General features: G+C 42.4%; 1 protein-coding gene across 1 annotated transcript in view; it reads right to left on the bottom strand.

Moving 5' to 3' along the window:
• The window catches only part of CERS3 (ceramide synthase 3), a 53,375-nt gene that overhangs the window by 5,087 nt on the left and 27,090 nt on the right, over positions 1-21,198 (bottom strand). The window contains exon 11 of the mRNA XM_070762794.1: positions 6,914-6,983. Coding sequence (XP_070618895.1) covers positions 6,914-6,983 — 70 coding nt within the window. The remainder of the gene's footprint in view (positions 1-6,913; positions 6,984-21,198) is intronic.

The raw sequence follows: 21,198 nt of genomic DNA on the forward strand, positions 1-21,198 counted from the left end.
TAAAATGTTATTTACGTTGTATTGTTTTTCTTAAATTTTTTCATCCTCCTTTTCATTGTAAAAATATTGGTCACCTTATAATTGTGCTTTGGATTTTGTCACAAATGTCTTGCTAAATTCATGTGCAGAGCATAAAGACATGTTTATATAGCTTGTACTGTTAAAGGTCCAAATAAATAGAGAAAGATTGACGGAGATTGAGATAAAACAACTTGTGGGAGAGCTAATAAAGAGAGTAGACCCAGAAAGGAAATTTGTGAGGTTTTGGAAAGTAAAGAGTGAAATAGAAGAAAAAGAATAATCTGAGAGAAAAAGAAAAGAATTTAAAATATCGAATATAACAATATTCAGGAGAAGGGAAGGTTGAGAATCTTACTTGAAACGGAAGATTCTGAGGTAAAAGTTGCTGACAAGAAAGCAGGCCTCAAGTCAGCAGTCAGGGTTTTGCTGCAGTACCGAGAAGCAGTGATAGGTGGCAGTAAGAAAAATAATAGCAACTAGACTGTTGAATATAATTATTCAACTATAGTTAGTATTTTGGAGAATTTAACAGACATACATAGAAGTGCACACATTCTGCTAGAAATAAAGAGACTCTGCTAAATTTAATAAGGCTAATCAGCCATCAAAAGATGATGATGATGATGATGATGATAATAATAATAATAATAATAATAATAATAATAATAATAATAATTATTATTATTATTATTATTATTATTATTATTATTATTATTATTATTATATATTAGATTTGTATGCCGCCCCTCTCCGAAGACTCGGAGCGGCTCACAACAAACAATATACAGAGTACAAACCCAATATTAAAAACAGTATTTAAAATCCTTACAATAAAAAACAATCATACAACCTAAATAGACCATACATAAATCATAAAAGCTGAGAGGTATATCAATTTCCACATGCCTGGTGACATAGGTGGGTTTTCAGGAGCTTACAAAAGGCAAGGAGGGTAGGGGCAGTCCTAATCTCTGGGGGGAGTTGATTCCAGAAGGCCGGGGCCACCACAGAGAAGGCTCTTCCCCTGGGTCCCGCCAGACGGCATTGCTTAGTCGACGGGACCCGGAGAAGGCCCACTCTGTGAGATCTAATCATAAGAGAGGAATAGACTGGAAGAGATTGAAGGGAGGGAGGTCGGGGTTGCTTTGAGGCGTCGTTGACCACATGGAATGTGAGTGAGAATCGTGATGAGAAGAAGATGCCCCTTGCCTGCCAGGCCCTCCTGCTCGTCCACGCCTATAAGACGGGGGCCCTGAGCTTCCCCGCCGCCGCCGCCAAAGCAGCCACCTTCCTCAGCCAGCAGCCCTGAACCATCCAGGCCTGGAGGAACCACACCCCTGTCTGCAGCCGCTGTCCTAAACGTATTTTTACACACACAAACAAAAATTCCTCCCCCATGGCAATGGTGTCCCGCTTTACCTAAATTATAATCTGGTCACTTTAGGTTATTGGGGGTGGTAGTTGCATGAGAGGGAAAGTTACTAGCCACAACAAATTCCTTTCTTGGAGTCCAAGGTCATCCTATGTTCTGCACCAGCGGATGTAAAGAGCAGGTTGGTGGATTCCCTGCACTGGTCCACGTGATGAACTTGTGGGTGTGGGGACGGGGAATGAACCTTAACCTGGCTAGGGAACTGGAAGGATGTTAGTATCGGGATGGCTACAGTGTAACCAACATGGCTCTGTTAATAAATTGAACCTTGGATGAGAGAAAATTGGACTGGAATCTGATTTATTTCTCAGATGCTATTTGGAGCACTGACATAGACAGGCAGGTAACAGATAAGATTTCTGACCATTTCTGCAGTTTCAAGTTTGCACAATCTCAGGTTCCAGGTCGAAAATACGGTGTGCAATGCCGAAGAGAATTTACAGAAAATAACACTCCGCAGTCTGCATTGGTTGCCGACCAGTTTCCGGTCACAATTCAAAGTGTTGGTTATGACCTATAAAGCCCTTCATGGCACCGGACCAGAATATCTCCGGGACCGCCTTCTGCCACACGAATCCCAGCGACCAGTTAGGTCCCACAGAGTTGGCCTTCTCCGGGTCCCGTCAACTAAACAATGTCGTTTGGCGGGACCCAGGGGAAGAGCCTTCTCTGTGGCGGCCCCGACCCTTTGGAACCAACTCCCCCCAGATATCAGAGTTGCCCCCACCCTCCTAGCCTTTCGTAAGCTCCTTAAAACCCACCTCTGTCGTCAGGCATGGGAGAATTGATACTTTCCCTCCCCATAGGCTTATAAAATTTATGCATGGTATGCTAGTATGTATGATTGGTTTCTAAATTGGGGTTTTAAATTAACTTAAATATTAGATTTGTTTACATTATATTATTATTGCTGTGAGCCGCCCCGAGTCTGCGGAGAGGGGCGGCATACAAATCTGATTAATAAATAAAAAAATAAAAAAATAAAAAAATAAACATCGTCTGTAGTGTATCTTGATTGACTTGATTTACACTGGACCTTTGGATACGGTCTCAGAACAGTTCATGTATATATAACTTGGGGAAAAGGAATCCTCAATCTGAGTATTGTATTGGCAGTTCTGTGTTAGCAAATACTTCAAAAGAAAAGGATTTCTTACAGTCTCAAAATGGGTGAACAGTGCAGTCAGGCGGTAGGGAAAGCAAGTAGGATGCTTGGCTGCATAGCTAGAGGTATAACAAGCAGGAAGAGAGAGATTATGATCCCGCTATATAGAATGCTGGTGAGACCACATTTGGAATACTGTGTTCAGTTCTGGAGACCTCACCTACAAAAAGATATTGACAAAATTGAACGGGTCCAAAGACGGGCTACAAGAATGGTGGAAGGTCTTAAGCATAAAACGTATCAGGAAAGACTTCATGAACTCTATCTGTATAGTCTGGAGGACAGAAGGAAAAGGGGAGACATGATCGAAACATTTAAATATATTAAAGGGTTAAATAAGGTTCAGGAGGGAAGTGTTTTTAATAGGAAAGTGAACACAAGAACAAGGGGACACAATCTGAAGTTAGTTGGGGGAAAGATCAAAAGCAACATGAGAAAATATTATTTTACTGAAAGAGTAGTAGATCCTTGGAACAAACTTCCAGCAGACGTGGTAGATAAATCCACAGTAACTGAATTTAAACATGCCTGGGATAAACATATATCCATCCTAAGATAAAATACAGAAAATAGTATAAGGGCAGACTAGATGGACCATGAGGTCTTCTTTTGCCGTCAGACTTCTATGTTTCTATGTTTCTATCCCAGTTGCAACCATCAGTGAAATGGATGAGGTGGAGGGTAATGATTTTCCAAGGACCCAACGATTACCACCAGTTAAACACAAATAATGAATTTCGAGTTTGTGGTTTTCTGTGTTGTGTGAACTCAGGAATTAGACCGAAGTGAATGTTTATTGTTTGCTTTTGAGTAAAAAGGCTGTGATGCCATGCAGAGACTATAAACAGGCCGTGGAATGTAGCCAAGGGCAAAAGGCAATTACTTTGATGTCTTCAAAGAAAAGGAAATGAAGACCAGGGCACCTTACCTTTACCCATTCACTCTGTTGGTTACTTAATACAAAGCAAAAAAGGGGGAAATTCTTTCATCTTCCTGAAATATTCCACAGCTTCCCACGCAGAGTTGTGCAGCTCTACTGCCCCCTGGTGACCATTTTCAGCAATGCTAAACCATGTACTAAAATATGTCTATGGCAGTGATGATGAACGATTTTTTTGTTTGGGTGCCCAAAGGGTGCGTGCATGCACAATAGTGTGCACATGCATGCCCAGTATTTGGCAGCCACTTACCACGCTACCCAGACTTGGCAGCCAGCGCAAGCGCTCCAGACACGTTAAATTTGGCTTCTGAGCATTTGCAGCAAGCCAAATCTAGTGAGATTTTGGATATTTTTGCAAATATTTTTGCTTCTGCGCATGAGCAAAAGCAAAAAAATGGTAAAAATTGAGAGATTTTGGCTATTTTTCACCAGTATTTTTGTTTCCACACATGCGCAGAAGCAAAAAAACTGGCACTTTTCACTCGGAATCTGTCCATCATGCTGTTCCCGGGCCGAAATCTATCAGTCGTGCTGTTCCCGGGCCATTTCCACTACGTGCGTGGGGAGAGGAGCCCATACCTGCCTGTGCCCACAACCACAATGCAATGCCCTCCCCCTACACACATGCACACAACCTCTGTGCTCCCCCCTGCGCATATGCACAGGTCTCACTGGAGCTTCCTGTTTTTTGCTCTCCACAGGGTTCAGGAATGCCTCCTGAAGCATGAGGAGGGTGAAAAATGGCCAAATGTTTGAAACGATCGCCTTATATAAAGGTCATCTTCCCAGTTAGAAGACATAAGAACATAGGAACATAAGAAGAGCCATGTTGAATCGGGCCAAAGCCCATGGAGCCCAGCATTCTGTGTCACACAGTGGCCCACCAATTGTTCTTGGGGATCTTGAGCAGAAAGAGAAGGCAAGACCCTCCCTTCCCTCAGATCCCCAACAAATGGTACTCAAGGGAATCCTGCCTGCCTCAACCAACATAGAGGCGGCACTTGAACACACATTTCAATAACCACTGATATACTTGGCATCCATGAATCTGTCTAATCCTGCATTGAAGCTGTCTAGGCTGACAGCTGTCATGACCTCTTCTGGAAGTGAATTCCATAAACCAATAACACTGTGGGTGAAGAAATATTTCCCTTTATTTGTCCTCACTTTCTTACCTGTGAGCTTTAGGGAGTGCCCCCTCGTCCTAGTATTGTGTGATAGAGAAAATAATTTTTCTCTATCCACCTTTTCTATCCCATGCATGATTTTATACACTTCGATCAAGTCACCTCTTAAACACTGTCTTTCAAGGCTGAAGAGACCAAGGCATTGCAACCTGGTTTCATAAGGGAGGGGCTCCGTTTCCTTGATCATTCTTGTAGCCCTTTTCTGCACCTTTTCTATCTGCCTGCAATTTGGCAGTTCAAATCTCATCGGGCTTCAGGTTGACTCAGCTTTCCATCCTTCTGAGGTCAGTAAAATAAGGACCCAGATTGTTTTTTTGGGGGTGGGGCAATCTGCTGACCGTGCACTGCTTAGGAAGGGCTGTAAAGCACTGTAAATACAAGTTTAAGTCCTACTGTTATAAGACTAGTTCCATAAGGCTAGCCCCTCGTTGGCCAAGCGTAACAAAAAAAAATGCAACATGTTGTTTAAAAAGCACCCAGATGATATTTTCCCCATGTCCATGGGATCATATTTTATGTCTAAATAAAATAATCCAGAATGCACAAAGAATGAAAATCAAGACTATATAATGAAAGACAAAGTATAAATAAAAAGGAAATCAGAGTTGGGAGAATTCAAAAAAAGAAAACAAGGTTGACCTTAACATGGTTCAAGCAAATGGCTTTGATCCTAATCTAGATTATTCCTGTCTACCTTTGCTAATTTTCTATATAAATAGTATTTGGAGTACCATTTTGGTGTAATGGTTAAAAATACTAGGAGACCATTAGTTCTAGTCTTGGCTAAGGCAGTATGCTGGATGGGTGATTTGTGTATGTGTGTGTGTGTGGGGGGGGAGCTACATTCACTCACAATTAAGGGAAGATTTTTTTAAAATTTAAGAACATTTATATGGCCACCCAGCTCAGTCTCAATATACACCTGATGGCTTAGTACATCAATTTCTAGAAATGGTGTCAAATCCATGCAGTTGCAAGAACTCAAGATTGACTGAAAAGTACATTCAGGAATCAGTGAAATTTATTTCAGCTTCAGTTGAAAAAGCACTAAAACAAGAATTCATTTATGGGGCTTGGCAATTACATCTGACAATTATACCTGGGGCTTCACTAATAAGAAATGAATTGAGAAAGAGTAGGACTGATACAGCCTACCTGTCATTCATTCATTCATTCAATTTTTAATTTTATTTATTTATTTATTTGTTTGTTTGTTTAATTTGTATGCCGCCCACTGCCAAAGGAATCCACCAATAAGCAGCCTATTGATTAAATATGGTTAACCCAGTGGTGAAATCCCATTTTTTTAAACTACCAGTTCTGTGGGCGTGGCTTGGTGGGCGTGGCAGGGGGAAGACTACTGCAAAATTCCCACCCCTCTCCTGGGGGAAGGATACTGCAAAATCCCCATTCCCACCCCACTCTGGGGCCAGCCAGAGGTGATATTTGCCAGTTCTTCAAACTACTCAAAATTTCCGCTACTGGTTCTCCAGAACCTGTCAGAAAGTGCTGGATTTAACCCCTGGTTTAACCTTCCACCGAATCAGATTCCAACTGCATGGATCTTCCTTGTATAAAACCATCCCATTCTTCAATAAAATCAGTATAAAGCCACACTTCTCAAAGTGTATTAAAATGTCATTAAAAACTTGTCCAAACTGTTTTAAGTCTTATCAAAATTTAAATACATGAAGTTCTCAGCCTAAAAAGGTTATATAATCTAAATTCTTTCCCAATCTTAACCACTCAAAGGTTTTGTTTAAAAAATAATAATTTCACTGCATATCCTCTAGAGCAGGAGTCTCCAACCCTGGCAACTTTAAGACTTGTGGACTTCAACTCCCAGAGTTCCACAGCCAGCTGGCCATGGAACTCTGGGAGTTGAAGTCCACAACTCTTAAAGTTGCAAGGTTGGAGACCCCCTGCTTTAGACTGCATATTACAAAGGAGGCTTTTTCAAAAATGAAGTGTTCTCCTAAGTCTACTGCTCTGCAATAAAACCATCCGTGGACTTTGGTTTCGATGTGGATGAAAAAGTCTGTATGGTGGGTTGGGTTTATGACACGGCAGCTAATGGCACTAGGAGATGGTATTGGCTGGGCATTAATTAATATTATTATTATTTAGGAGAGGATCATTTAATCCATTCTTCATTCCATTCTTCATACACTCCCCTTCAGTTTCACTAAGAGAGTCTTCTTCTTCTTCTTCGTCATCACTCCGTTCATCTTTAACATTCTAGGAAGAAAGAATATTCAAAGTATTAAGAAATGCCCTCATGTCCTCATCACCTCGAGGTTCGACTACTGTAATGCTCTCTACATGGGGCTACCTTTGAAAAGTGTTCAGAAACTTCAGATCGTGCAGAATGCAGCTGCGAGAGCAGTCATGGGCTTCCCTAGGTATGCCCATGTTTCACCATCACTCCGCAGTCTGCATTGGTTGCCGATCAACTTCTGGTCACAATTCAAAGTGTTGGTTATGACCTTTAAAGCCCTTCATGGCACTGGACCAGAATATCTCCGAGACCGCCTGCTGCCGCATGAATCCCAGTGACCGATTAGGTCCCACAGAGTGGGCCTTCTCCGGGTCCCGTCAACTAAACAATGTCGGTTGGCGGGGCCCAGGGGAAAAGCCTTCTCTCTGGCGGCCCCGGCCCTCTGGAACCAACTCCCCCCAGAGATTAGAACTGCCCCTACTCTCCTTGCCTTTCGTAAGCTCCTTAAGACCCACCTTTGTTGTCAGGCATGGGGGAACTGAGACATCTCCCCCGGGCATATACAATTTATGAATGGTATGTTTGTAGGTATGTGTGTTTAGAAAATGGGGTCTTTTAAATATTTTTAAACAGTAATTTAGATTTGTTGTAAATTGTTTTCACTTTGTTGTGAGCCGCCCCGAGTCTGCGGAGAGGGGCGGCATACAAATCTAAATAATAATAATAATAATAATAAAAAAAAAAGCTAGTGGTACACGATGTGGATTGCTTGGTGTTACAGAAAATGAGAAGGAAAATTCAAAGTTTAGAAGAAGTTTAGACCAATAGTGATTGATTTCCAGGTACAAAGGGTCAGGAATGTAAAGTCGGGTTACATTTCCAATGACTTGTAGGTAAAGGTTTGTGAAAAGTCTAAAAAGAAAAAATCCTAAAGCAATAATGAAGGAATATCAGATTTTACACTCATATGTATTTTTGGACATATTTTCAATTGTGGCACCAACCAGATGAGTGCTTAGGTTGCCTAAGCTTACAACTGACCCCAGTGTAATCCTACACACATATATGCTAGATCAAATTTGCAGAGTTTTACAGATACAGTGATACCTCGTCTTACAAACGCCTCATCATACAAACTTTTCGAGATACAAACCCGGGGTTTAAGATTTTTTTGCTTCTTCTTACAAACTATTTTCACCTTACAAACCCATCGCCGCCACTGGGATGCCCCGCCTCTGGACTTCCGTTGCCAGCGAAGCACCCGTTTTTGTGCTGCTGGGATTCCCCTCCATGGGAAAACCCACCTCTGGACTTCCGTGTTTTTGTGATGCTGCAGGGGAATTCCAGCAGGAGAATCCCAGCAGTGCAAAAACGGGTGCTTCACTGGCAATGGAAGTCCGGAGGTAGGGTTTCTCAGCGAGGGGAGCCTCAGTGAAATCGCAGCATTGCAAAAACACAGAGGTCCAGAGGTGGGGTTTCGAGGACTTCAGTGTTTTTGCAATGCTGTGATTTCACTGATGCTCCCTTCACTGGGAAACTCCACCTCCGGACTTCCTTTGCCAGCGAAGTGCTTGCTTTTGTGATGCTGGGATTCCCCTGCTGGGATTCCCCTGTAGCATCGCAAAAACACAGAAGTCCGGAGGTGGGGTTTCCCATGGAGGGGAACCTCAGGGGAATCCCAGCAGCGCAAAACGGGAGCTTCAGCTGGCAAAAGGGGTGAATTTTGGGCTTGCACGCATTAATCGCTTTTCCATTGATTCCTATGGGAAACATTATTTCATCTTACAAACTTTTCACCTTAAGAACCTCATCCCGGAACCAATTAAGTTTGTAAGACAAGGTATCACTGTACTATCAATAGCCTCCTTTTTTGGTACCAAACACAGGCCTCAAACATTTCAGAAAGCATTCAAGTTTGGGATTGCCCATTTCCACCTCGGTACGCTTAAGTTTCCATAAAAGCAGAGCAAAGGTTGAGCAGAAAAAATGAAAACATAAACTCCACCAGCTTGGCCGCATAGCACAAACTTCCTGGGGTTCTCTCTCTCTCTCTTTTGTCTTTTCCAAAGCTCTACGCAGAAGTGTATCCAAACAAACAACCCACAAGTGTAAATATTGAAAGATAAACTTGGCACATGATCAGAGAAAGGAAAGGAAAAGCATATTTCCGCACACAAACAATTGATGAGGTATCACGTTGGCCAAATCGCCCCTAGGATTTCCTGGGTAGAATTTCCCTTTGCCCTTAACATAAGGCAACAGGTTCCCTTGGGGCTCCATTACCATTTTACAGGGGGAGGGAACCCTCCATGAATCAAAAAATAATATACTGTATTTTTTGGAATATAAGACGCACATTTTTCCTCCCTAAAAGAGGCTAAAAATTTGGATGCATCTTATACTCTGATTGCAGCTTTTTTTCAAAGCTTTTTCCCCCAGCCCTAACTATCTGCTAACGATCTTCCCAGCTCTTTTCTTGCAGGCTCTTTCATTGTTTCTCTCTGCAAAGAATGTTTTCCAAGCCCTAAGTCTGTGCAAGGTTTTTTTCCCATTGCTTTACTTTTATTATTTACTTATTTACTTATTTACTTATTTACTTATTTACTTATTTACTTATTCACTTATTCACTTATTCACTTATTCACTTATGTACTTATGTACTTATGTAATTATGTACTTATGTACTTATTTACTTATTTACTTATTTACTTATTTACTTATTTACTTATTTACTTATTTACTTATTTACTTATTTACTTATTTACTTATTTACTTATTTACTTATTTACTTATTTACTTATTTACTTATTTACTTATTTACTTAGTCCAATGCACAACAATACACAATGAAGGTTATAGAGGTTATACTCGAGTAAAATATATTAGAGAAACAATAGTAGTGAACATTTAGGAATAGAATATATCAATTAGAGCAGTGTTTCCCAACCTTGGCAACTTGAAGATATTTGGACTTCAACTCCCAGAATTCCCCAGCCAGCGAATGCTGGCTAGGGACTTCTGGGAGTTGAAGTCCAGATATCTTCAAGTTGACAAGGTTGAGAAACACTGAATTAGAGAATAGAAGGGTATTATGAGAGTAGTATAAGAAGAATAGAATAGAATAGAAGATATGATATATGAGATATAGGAGAGACAATAGGACAGGGGACGGGAAGCACTCTAGTGCACTTATGCACGCCCCTTACTGACCTCTTAGGAATCTGGAGTGGTCAACCGTGGACAGTCCGAGGGTAAAATGTTGGGGGTTAGGGGAAGATACTACAGAGCCCGGTAATTGCTCCTTCGTGCAAGCTCTTTCATTGTTACTCTCTGCAGCAAATGTTTTCCAAACCCTAAGTCTGTGCAGGGTTTTTTTAATTGCTCTACTTGCCCCAAATGTTTATTTCCGCCCTAACCAGGGGCTAACAATGTTCCCAGCTCTTAACGGCTTGCAAACTCTTTCATTGTTACTCTCTCTGAATAAGGTTTTTTTTAAGCCCTAACCAGGGGATAAAATAATGTGCTGAAGCTGACCAGACTAAGGATGCTACCAGATGAATATCCGGCAGGCAGATTTTTTTCCTCCCCCCAAATTACAGGTGTGTTTTATACTCTGGTGTGTCTTATACTTCAAAAAGTATGGTAAGTGCCTCCTACAGAGAGAGGGGAAATATTTTGATTCACAGAATTTACCTACCGGTTCACCCACCAGCACCAAAAATGTGAGTGCGCACATGCGGCATCCACACAAATGTCATCTATGTGGGTGTACAAAAACTTCCGCTCATGCGCTCGGCGCACATGCACAGCTTGAAAATGGGGCAGCACTCAAAGACTGCCCTCTGTTGGCAGCACGGGTAAGCTGAGCTATTGTTTAGCTCAGTTCAGACGCGGCAATCCGCTCTGTCGCGTAAATAAGCGGAGCTAAAAAAACGAAGGGAATATAAGAGAGGGAACGGCGGGGTCAGGAGGGCAGGGCCAACCAGAGGTGCTATTTGCAGCTTCTCTGAACTTCTCAAAATGGCCACTACTGGTTCACTTAAAGCGGCTGAATACCGTGTTTTCCCGAAAGTAAGACAGTGTCTTACTTTCTTTTTACCCCCAAAAGCCCCACTATGTCTTACTTTCGGGGTATGTCTTACATTGGAAAAAAATTGAAAGGGTCGCATTCCCGAAGGCATCTCCCCAGAGTCCAGAAGGGCAGCCGTGGGACAGGAGCCTCGTGAGCCCTTTTCCAAGTTCAACCTCAGTGCTCCAAGCGGCGTGCACGCGTGGAGCCACAGACGTGTGTCGGGGAAGCGTGTGTCTGGAGAGGAGGAGCCGCTCTGCGCAGTTGGGCAGCCCCACCTGCCTGCCGGAAAGGAGGCGGGCGAAGGAGGGCACAGCTCCGGCCGCTCGCCTCGGAGCTGGTCGGCCTCGCTGGCCGCTTGCAGCCGAGCCTCGGCAGGACTCGGTTGCTGGGACGAGCGCCTTCGCTGCAAGCCGCCGCCGCCCGCTTGGCTCGCTTCGGACCAGCGCCGTCCTTCGCTTTGCCAAGCCGGGGAAGAGGCGGTGGCACCGAGGCGAAGGTGAGGGGCGCGCGGGGAGCTTGGAAGCGACGTCATCAGGCTTCCCCCCCCGGCAATACCCCCGTGTTTCCCCGAAAGTAAGACATATGTCTTACTTTCGGGGTACGGCTTATACTAGCCGACCCCTCTGAAACCCCCGATACGTCTTACAATTGGGGGTGTCTTACTATCGGGGAAACAGGGTACCACCTCTGATTTTGATGGAAAGCTGGTTTATGTTCTAGTGCTGGGTTTAGAAAGTTCTGTGGTTGCCTTGTTGATCAAACTCTTGAGGATGTGGTGTGAAGGAGATGTTTCTTAAGACTCTGCATATTCCATGACTGCTTTTAAGAACATAGGAACATAAGAAGAGCCATGCTGAATCGGGCCAAAGCCCATCGAGTCCAGCATTCTGTGTCTCACAGTGGTCCACCAATTGTCCATGGGGATCTTGAGCAGAAAGAGAAGGCAAAACCCTCCCTTTCCCTTGACCCCCAATAAATGGTACCCAAGGGAACCCTGCCTGCCTCAACCAACATAGAGGCAGCACTTGGACATCCATTTCAATAATCACCGCTACACTTGACATCCATGAATCTGTCTAATCCCACCTTGAAGCTATCCAGGCTGACAGCTGTCGTGACCTCTTCTGGAAGTGAATCCCATAAACTAAGGGCCTTCTGGATGAAGAAATATTTCCCCTTGTTTGTCCTCACTTTCTTACCTATGAGCTTTAGGGAGTGCCCTCTCGTCCTAGTATTGTGTGATAGAGAAAAGAATTTTTCTCTGTCCACCTTTTCTATCCCATGCATGATTCTATACACTTCGATCAAGTCACCTCTTAAATGCCACATTTCAAGGCTGAAGAGACCAAGCCGTCTCTTGATAGTGAACTTAATGCTGACTTTTGCTTTTTGAATATCAAAAGGAAAGGAGTCTGCATAATTGCTCTGTTGAAATTTAGCCCAACGGCATTAAGCACATTAAGGAACCCAACCAGTTCTGACTCAGATGAATATACATTGTTTGGCTAGAAGGATAGTAGAGTAATAATTCCATATATGGAGATCTATTTCAGATGTGAAGTTTTGTTCATTTCAACATATAAATAATGGTTTAAAGGGTAAATCTTGAGGATAATATTCAACTGACCCATTAATAAGCAATCCATGCAGTGATTAGCAACTGTTCTGTTTATGCGATATGACTACCATATGATAGACATAATTGCCCTATTATACAAGGATGATCCACATTTTACAAAGCACATAGCTTTAGCTGGGAATGTTCGTGGGGGAAGTTGGTATTACTATCATGTAGCAGAAGAGAACCAGCAGTGCCAGTGGTCAGTAGATCAACAACTAGCATTGTGTTGAAGGTTAGAGATGAGTGTCCTCATTCCATTTTCCTCTAAGTGCGAAGTACACACTGTAATTCATTACTTGAATGCTAAGGGCAAGACTGCTGCTGCGATGGGCACCCAAGATGCTGACTGAGGCACACAAAATCGACAGAGTGAGTGCCGCCCGAGAATTTCTTGACCATTTCGAGATTGAAGGTGAGGCTTTTCTTAACGGTATAGCGACAGGAGATGAAACTTGGGCTTATCACCATACTCTAGAGCACTGTTTTTCAACCAGTGTGCCGCGAGACATGGTCAGGTGTGCCGCGAAGTTCAGATTCCGAGACCAGAAGCTGAGCTTCCTTCTTCACGCCTTCAAAGAGAAAGAAAGCAAGAGAGAGAAAGAGAGAGAGAAAGAAAGCGAGAGAGAGAAAGAAAGCAAGATAGAGAGCCCCCCCCCCCTGCTCAATGTGCCCCAGGATTTTGTAAATGTAAAAAAGGTTGAAAATCACTGCTCTAGAGAACAAACGTCAATCAATGCAGTGGCACCATATGCATTCTCTTTCAGCTAAAAATTTCAAAACTCAGCAATCACCGAGAAAAATCTTGGGCACCCATTGGACACAAATCTTGGGCACCCATCGCATCAGCGTTCATGCCCTTAGTGTTCAGGTAGCATATCACAGCGCACACTTCGCACTTGGAGGGAAACAGAATGAGGACGCTCATTTCTAACCTTCACCATAGTGCCAGTCAATGATCTACTGACCACTGGCCCTGTTCGTCCTCTTCTGCTGGCTTTCTGCTACACAATAATAATAATACCAAGTACCCCATGAACATTCCCCAGGAGAGCTTCGTTCCTTGTAACCTTACTTTCCAGATAGCCCTTGTAGTTTGGATTATTTTGAGAATATCTACCATAGCCTGCTTGCTATTACTTCTTATCTATTTTGATGGAAATCATTTTTCCCCAGTCTGGTGTCCTCCAAATCTATTAGGTCACAATTCCCACAATTCATTCGGGATTTTGCAGGTGTAACATTGCTGAATATATCTGTGAGAATTTCCACTAAAGGCAGAATAATGGTCAGTGGTGAGTTGCTGTCAGTTTGGACCAATTCTTTAGAACCAGTAGCGGAAGTTTACTACTGGTAAATACCACTCACCGAACCGGCAGTGATGACTGGTGGTCCACTCTCCCAAACTGGTCCTCCAGTTGCTGTGGCTTGCAAAATATCCCTCTGCACATGCGCAAAGGCTTCTGCTATTTTGCACAACGTGAACTTTGAACTTCCATCACGATGTGAACCGGTAGGAGAGGTGAGTGGAACCTGCCTCTAATATTAATCTCTAGGAAATGTGTCTTTAAATTTTAATACACTGCGGGTTTTGCCAAATTACAAAGATTGGGAGACTTTTACATTCTCACGGGTGAGACCTGTGAGCCAGCTCAGCAATCGGGCACTTAAAAGAACTATTAAGCAATAAAAATATGACTGAAACTTATCTGTAAATTACTGTTTCCAAGTCTTTACAAGCAAACTTGTATAAATCAATCTACATTATTAATGTCATCAGCTGCAATAACCGGCTCCTTCCCATAAATCTTAACTCAAAAGTGAATTCCCTCAGTTAGAAGCAGTATTGGGTTGCTATCAGTACGGATAAGGACGGCGCATCGTTAGCTAAAGTTGCGCTCTGTGCACAGCTTCCATTTTCCTGTGTGCATGCATGCACATTCCAGTGTGTTTTTGCTTCTGTGCATGTCAAAATCTCAACTGCGCGCACTCCTCCTCGCAAGATTTTGCTTCCTGCTCATGTGCAGGAGCAAAGCCACGCTGGGATGCATGTAAATACACCCAGAAGCTAAGCTGTGCATGCAATGCATCAGTAGCGGTGGGAATGGGAAGAGTATATATAGAAGTGTATTAGGTGTTACAAATGATAAATATAAAAGATATATATTATTTAATAATTCATATTTTAGTAGCTGCAAGGATTGTTTTCGCACAAAAATGGAAAGAAACGGAAATCTCCAAGGACAATGAGGTTTTCAGTAAGATTATGGAATGCGCAGAATTAGATATGATGACGAGGCGGTTGAATAATCAAGTAGAAACAGAATTTTATAAAACTTGGCAAAAGATTTACTGTTGGTGGAATAAAAGGAATGTTTAAAGATGTTGAAATAAAAAGTTTAATAGTTAAATTTATTAGATAGAATAGATTATATAAAGATATTTTACAGATGTTTACTTTTCTGAATTGATCTAAACTATAATTAATTTTTCCTTTTTGCACTAAGACTTCAATACTGAGCGGAGCAATTGTAGCTCCTTTCTATGTTATGTGTTATGTTTTGTTTATGTTTGTGTGTCATGTTATGTCTTTTATTTTGAAAACAATAAAAATATATTTTTTTTAAAGAAGTGTAGGCCCTGTAGAATTTTAATCTCTATCTAGTCCTGGACTTATGACGATTGAGCCCCAAATGTCTGTTGCTAAACAAGTGAATTTTGTCATTTTACAACCTTTCTTGTCACAGATGTTGAGAGAATCAGTGCAGTTGTTAAGTTAAGCACATGGTTGTTAAGCGAATCAGGCTTCCCCATCGACTTTGCTTAGTCAGAAGGTCACCTGACCCCTGGACACTGCGACTGTCATGAATACGGGTCAGTTGTCAAGCATCTGAATTTTGATCAAGTGACCACAGGGAAGCGTCAACAGTGGTCAGTTGTGAAAAAGACCGCTTTTTTTTCAGTGCCATTGTAACTTTGAAACAATCACTAAATGACCCGTTGTAGATTAAGGACTGCCGGTACATGATAAAACAGCAAGTAACCTGGACTGGGGATGATCCTGAAAGAACGAATAAAAGGAAAATATCTTGTACTTTTTGCGCAGAGGGATATTTTGCAAGCCACAGCAACTGGAGGACCGTTTTGCGAGAGTGGACCACCAGTCATCACGGCCGGTTCAGTGAATATCTTGTACTTACTATGTACTTTTCTATCCAAACGAGCCATATTAATTCACCTTTCTCTGATCTGAAACCATGGCGTGTTTACATCTTTCCTGAAACCAAGACCAGTCAAGGGCTGCAAAAAGTTTTAATACCACACTGTAGGCGTGGCTTATTTTGTGGGTGTGGCTTGCTGGCCATGTGACCCGGTAGGAGTGGCTTGACAATCATGCGACTGGGGGTGGCTTAAAGGTCATATGACTGGCTTAAAGGTGGCCAACTTGACGTCACTCAAGTCAAGGTTTAGGGTGCCTGGCCTCTCCTCGCCTCAAAGAGACACAATTTCCCTCTCTATTTACTATTTCTGAACATCCAAAATAGATTATTTAATTCTATGTATATATGCCATATGTGTACATACATATTACACACAGGCACACAAAAATATACATTATCTACTATATAAACTGTATCTGTATATATATATATACACATACACAGACTCACGCGCAGCTCTTCTAAAATTATACACATTCAACCTCATTTACTGCGATAGGAAAAACATACCCGGAGCCCAGAAGGGAAAAAATGAAAAAAGAAATCAAAAGTTTTCTACCAGTTCTGCATACTTGACCATACCCAGAGGAGCTCATCACTGAGTCCAAGACCAGCCTCCAATATTATTACTGCCAGCGGTAGGTTGCTCCCGGTTCTGAGAACAAGTAGCGCTGGCACCAGGAGTCTCCGCCCCCCTGCCCAGGATGCTTCTACGCATGCATACGCCCGCGAACATGGTACACGAACCAGTAGCAAAAGGTTTTGGAACCCGCGACTGCTGCCAAGGCACAATGCTTCATTTCTGGTACGTTTATCATTTGGCTGAATCCCGTGGAGATTTGACTGTAAGCTAAATGACTGTAAACTAAACAGTTGGGGTTTTTTTAATACCGGTTGCAGACTTCATTAATTCTGTTAACTGCGTTACTGAAATTCAATAGGTCCCCCAGGGCACGGGTCTTTGGACGCTGGTCAAAAGCCCAGGTGGTCATGTGTGAATCCCAACGTCCCACTGCTTTCTGAGTGAATCCAATTATAAATCCATTCTTGGCAGTAAAACAAAGGACAGCAAACGGAGACTTTTAGCCTTGTTTTAAGTGACTTTGTTAACCCTAAAAATGATGCTTTGCATCAAACTATAGGATTCCTTGTTTTGAGAATTTGGACACCTTAAAGCTAACCCAAACCAATGCAAACAATAATGGAGATGATAAGATTTAGTGTATCCTACTGGGTACTGGAATTGCAGGGATTCGAGGAGAAATTGTAGGCTTGCACATTCCGATAACCTTTTGAAACGTTTTTCTATGTCTGTTTATATATTTTGAAAGATCATTCACAATGCAGTGTGTTTTCTAGATCACTGGGACTACAAGGACTAGCGATATTACTGAATTACCCATTTTAGTTTGCAATTTTACCTCTTCTCACCTATCGACAAAGCATTTATTTATTTATTTATTTATTTTTGTCAAGTAAGTATTGGTAGTGTACAAAGATATAACGATATCTATATACTGATACTAGTGGGAGATAGAGACATTAGGACAGGGAATGGAAGGCACGCTGGTGCATTGATGCATACCCCTTACTGACCTCTTAGGAATTGGGAGAGGTCAACAGTGGGGGTTAGTCCATGCATTAACTACTCAGTTACTAAAGTCGTATTTCCTACAGTCAAGTTTGTAGCAGTTTATTTTAAGTTTGTACCTCTTGTGAGCTCGTGTGTTGTTGTAGTTGAAGCTGAAGTAGTCATTGACAGCAAGAATGTTGCAGCAGATGATTTTATGGGCTATACCTAGGTCGTGTTTAAGGCGATGTAGTTCTAAGCTTTCTAAACCCAGAATTGTAAGTCTAGCTGCGTAGTGGAGGAGTGGAGGGCTCTTCTAGTGAAGTATCTCTGGACACCTTCTAATTATTTATGTCCAAAATGCAGTGTGGGATCCAGACAGATGAGCTGTATTCAAGGATTGGTCTGGCAAAAGTTTTTTTAAAAACTTTTTAAAAATTAGCACTTAATAATTAACACTTAATCTGTGATTAAACTTGAAAATTGAAAACTTGAAAATTTAAAGTTGGCTAACATCCCAGTTATTAACAAGCATTGATTCTGTATAGGGCCTTGGTTGGCAAATTCAAACTAGGTTCTGCTTTATGGGAAACTTTATCTTTTCGAGCATGGCTTAATTCATTCTACAAAGGCCCTCTTTGGAGAAGCACCCCAGATCAGGTGGAGGTTGCTGCTCCTGTAGCTACCAGTGCTCTGTGCACACAGCTTCACTTCTCTGGTGTGCGCACACTCATGTCCGAGCGAGATTTTGCTTTTGCACATGCGCAAGATGTGTGCAAAGGAGAGATTTTGGAGATTTATTTTGCTTCCGCATATGTGCAGAAGCAAAACATGCCCCCCCCCAAAAAAAATGAGTGCAAGCAAGATTTTGGCTATTTTTGTCTGTATTTTTGCTTCCGTGTATGCGCAGAAGCAATAAAACGGCTATTTTTGCTGGAAATCTGTCAATCGTGCCATTCCCCGGCCATTTCATTTCATTATTTTATTGGATTTGTATGCCGCCCCTCTCCGTAGACTCGGGGCGACTAACAACAGTGGTAAAAACAACATGCGACAATCCAATACTAAAGAAGCTAAAAACCCTTATTTTAAAACCAATCATACATACAAACGTACCATGCATAAATTGTAGAAGCCTAGGGGGAAAGAATATCTTAATTCCCCCATGCCTGACGACAGAGGTGGGTTTTAAGAAGCTTGCGAAAGGCAAGAAGGGTGAGGGCTATTCTAATCTCTGGGGGGGAGTTGGTTTCCTCTACCCGGATGGCATCCCCCGGGGTGGGCTACTACCCGGATGAGGAGGAAACGCAGTGGGGTAACGAAAATGGAGCGCCACCCCAGAGCCCCCAATTTGCACTGAAAGATGTTGAAAGAAAATGCAGGGCGTCCTGCATAAGCCACGTCCACAGTGTGGTAATAAAAATTTTGGTAGCCCTTCAATGGCGTCCCCTCAGGTGAGGGAGGGGAGGATCCCATGACTGAGATGGTTGAACCAATAGGGTTGTGGAAGTGATAAGTACACACATCTGTAAATTGAAAAACAAGTCTACAAAATAAAAGCAACACAGTTGTATTGTGTGGTGGTGTACACTTAATATATTTATACAGTGGTATCTCTGCTTAAAAACTTAATTCCTTCCATGACTAAGTTCTTAAGTAGAAAAGTAGAAGCAATTTTCCCCATAGGAATCAATGTAAAAGCAAATAATGTGTGCAAACCCATTAGGAAAGAAATAAAAGCTCGGAACTTGGGTGGGAGGAGGAGGAAGAGGGCAGTCACTGCCGAAGGAAGGTGAGGGGAGGGGAATAAAAAAAATCCAAAACTTTAAGGCTTAAAAAAGAAAAAAGAGGGACTCTGAGGTGGCGAGGAGGAGCACGCGCCTTCCATACACCCGGCACGAGGCTGCCTCCCATACACTGCGCCAGAGAGAGAAACCCAGGGGGAATGGCAGGAAACTGGCTGGGCCTTCGTGCCGCTCTCAAATTTTCTGGGAATTTTTTCCGGGCTCAGGCTCTTAAGTGGAAAATGGTTCTTGAGAAGAGGCAAAAAAATCTTGAACACCTGGTTCTTATCTAGAAAAGTTCTTAAGTAGAGGCGTTCTTAAGTAGAGGTACCACTGTATTTAGTTTCCTAGTTTCAGATTGGCCTCAGGCAGGCCAGACAAGGGCAGTGAAATGCCTGTGAAATGCCAAGTTTTTCCTCTCTCGTGTAAGAGTTCTCTCCTTGCCAAACACTTAATCAAACTTAACTTTGAACATTTAATACCCTACGTCCAGTTGTTATACCAATTCCAGCCTTCTAAAGGAGGAAGTTGTACAAAACATAACTTTTTTGCCTAAGGAAAAAAGTGTGTGTCGGGGTTGGGGGAGAAAACGGAATTCTAGACGCTTACAAAAAGATTCCACTTCTTTAAAATACTTGGCTGACTAAGAGGAAGTGACACTATTTTCCCTATTTTTTTTTAAAAAGCCACCCAAATGTTGGAGGGAATTAGAATGTTGAGAGTCTCAAAAACGTTTTCTCAGGGAAACTGTCATCAGTCTGACAGCGTTTCGAGTCCTGATTTTGGAAAATGAATTGGAGACATTTATAGCAGAGGTGGGTTCTGAGCGGTTCGGTATGGTGCGCCGTTCTGATAGTGAACCGCCGATTGCGCAATTTTGGTGCGACGGCTCCAATGTTTCTTTGTCAGTCCATATGCACCACCATCTCCCCCCCCCCGATTTTCGGCAATTTTTGACTCTCTGAACATGTGCAGAAGGAAAATTGTCCCTCTGTGCATGCGCGGAAGCAAAATCGCACTGAGGACGTGCATGCACGCACATGAAACGTCGCAATGTGCAGGCAGTGCACTGGTAGGAAAAGGTAAGAGAAACCTGGCCCTGGTTTGTAGCCAAGATACTGGGGAGGGAAGAGAAGCGGACACTAGATATTAAACAATATATAAAATGGTATTGAGATAGTGACAGCAAAGATGTTACAAACTACAGTGGTATATCTACTTAAGAACTTAATTCGTTCCGTGATTAAGCAGAAAAGTTTGTAAGTAGAAGCAATTTTTCCTATAGGAATCATTGTAAAAGCAAATAATGCATGCTAACCCATTAGGAAAGAAATAAAAACTCAGAATTTGGGTGGGAGAAGGAGGATGAAGAAGAGGAGGAGGACAGTTACTGTCCAGAGCGAAGGGAGCGTTTCTTTTCTCTGGGCGCTGGCAGAGGTTTATTCCCTCTCCAAGCACCCAGAGAAAGGAAAATGCTTCGTTCACTCTGGACTGCCACAGCCTCCTTAAGCGCCACTGAAAGGCTCCTCTGGCAGCCCAGAAAAGCCCGAGATGGCTGGGATCAAAGGGGGAATGGCCAGAAACTGGCCATCTTGAGTGCCGCTCTCAAATTTTCTGGGAAATTTTTCTGGGCTCGGGTTCTTAAGTAAAAAATGGTTCTTAAGAAGAGGCAAGAAAAGTTCTTAAGTAGAAGCGTTCTTAAGTAGAGGTACCACTGTATTCTAGTTCCCCCATAATGTGGCTCCATAAAAAAATAAGATATAGACTTTTTATTAGTAATGTTAATTAGTAATAGTTATAAGTAATATTACTAGTGAAGGGCTGCAAAACAATTTACCACATGGCGGGCGTGGCTTATTTTATGGGTGTGGCTTGCCAGCCATGTGACCAGGTAGGAGTGGCTTTACAATCATGTGACCGGAGGGGGTGGCTTAAAGGTCATGTGACTTTCTTAAAGATGGCCAACTTGA

Source organism: Erythrolamprus reginae, chromosome 10 (genome assembly GCF_031021105.1).
Source record: "Erythrolamprus reginae isolate rEryReg1 chromosome 10, rEryReg1.hap1, whole genome shotgun sequence".
Lineage (NCBI taxonomy): Eukaryota > Metazoa > Chordata > Lepidosauria > Squamata > Dipsadidae > Erythrolamprus > Erythrolamprus reginae.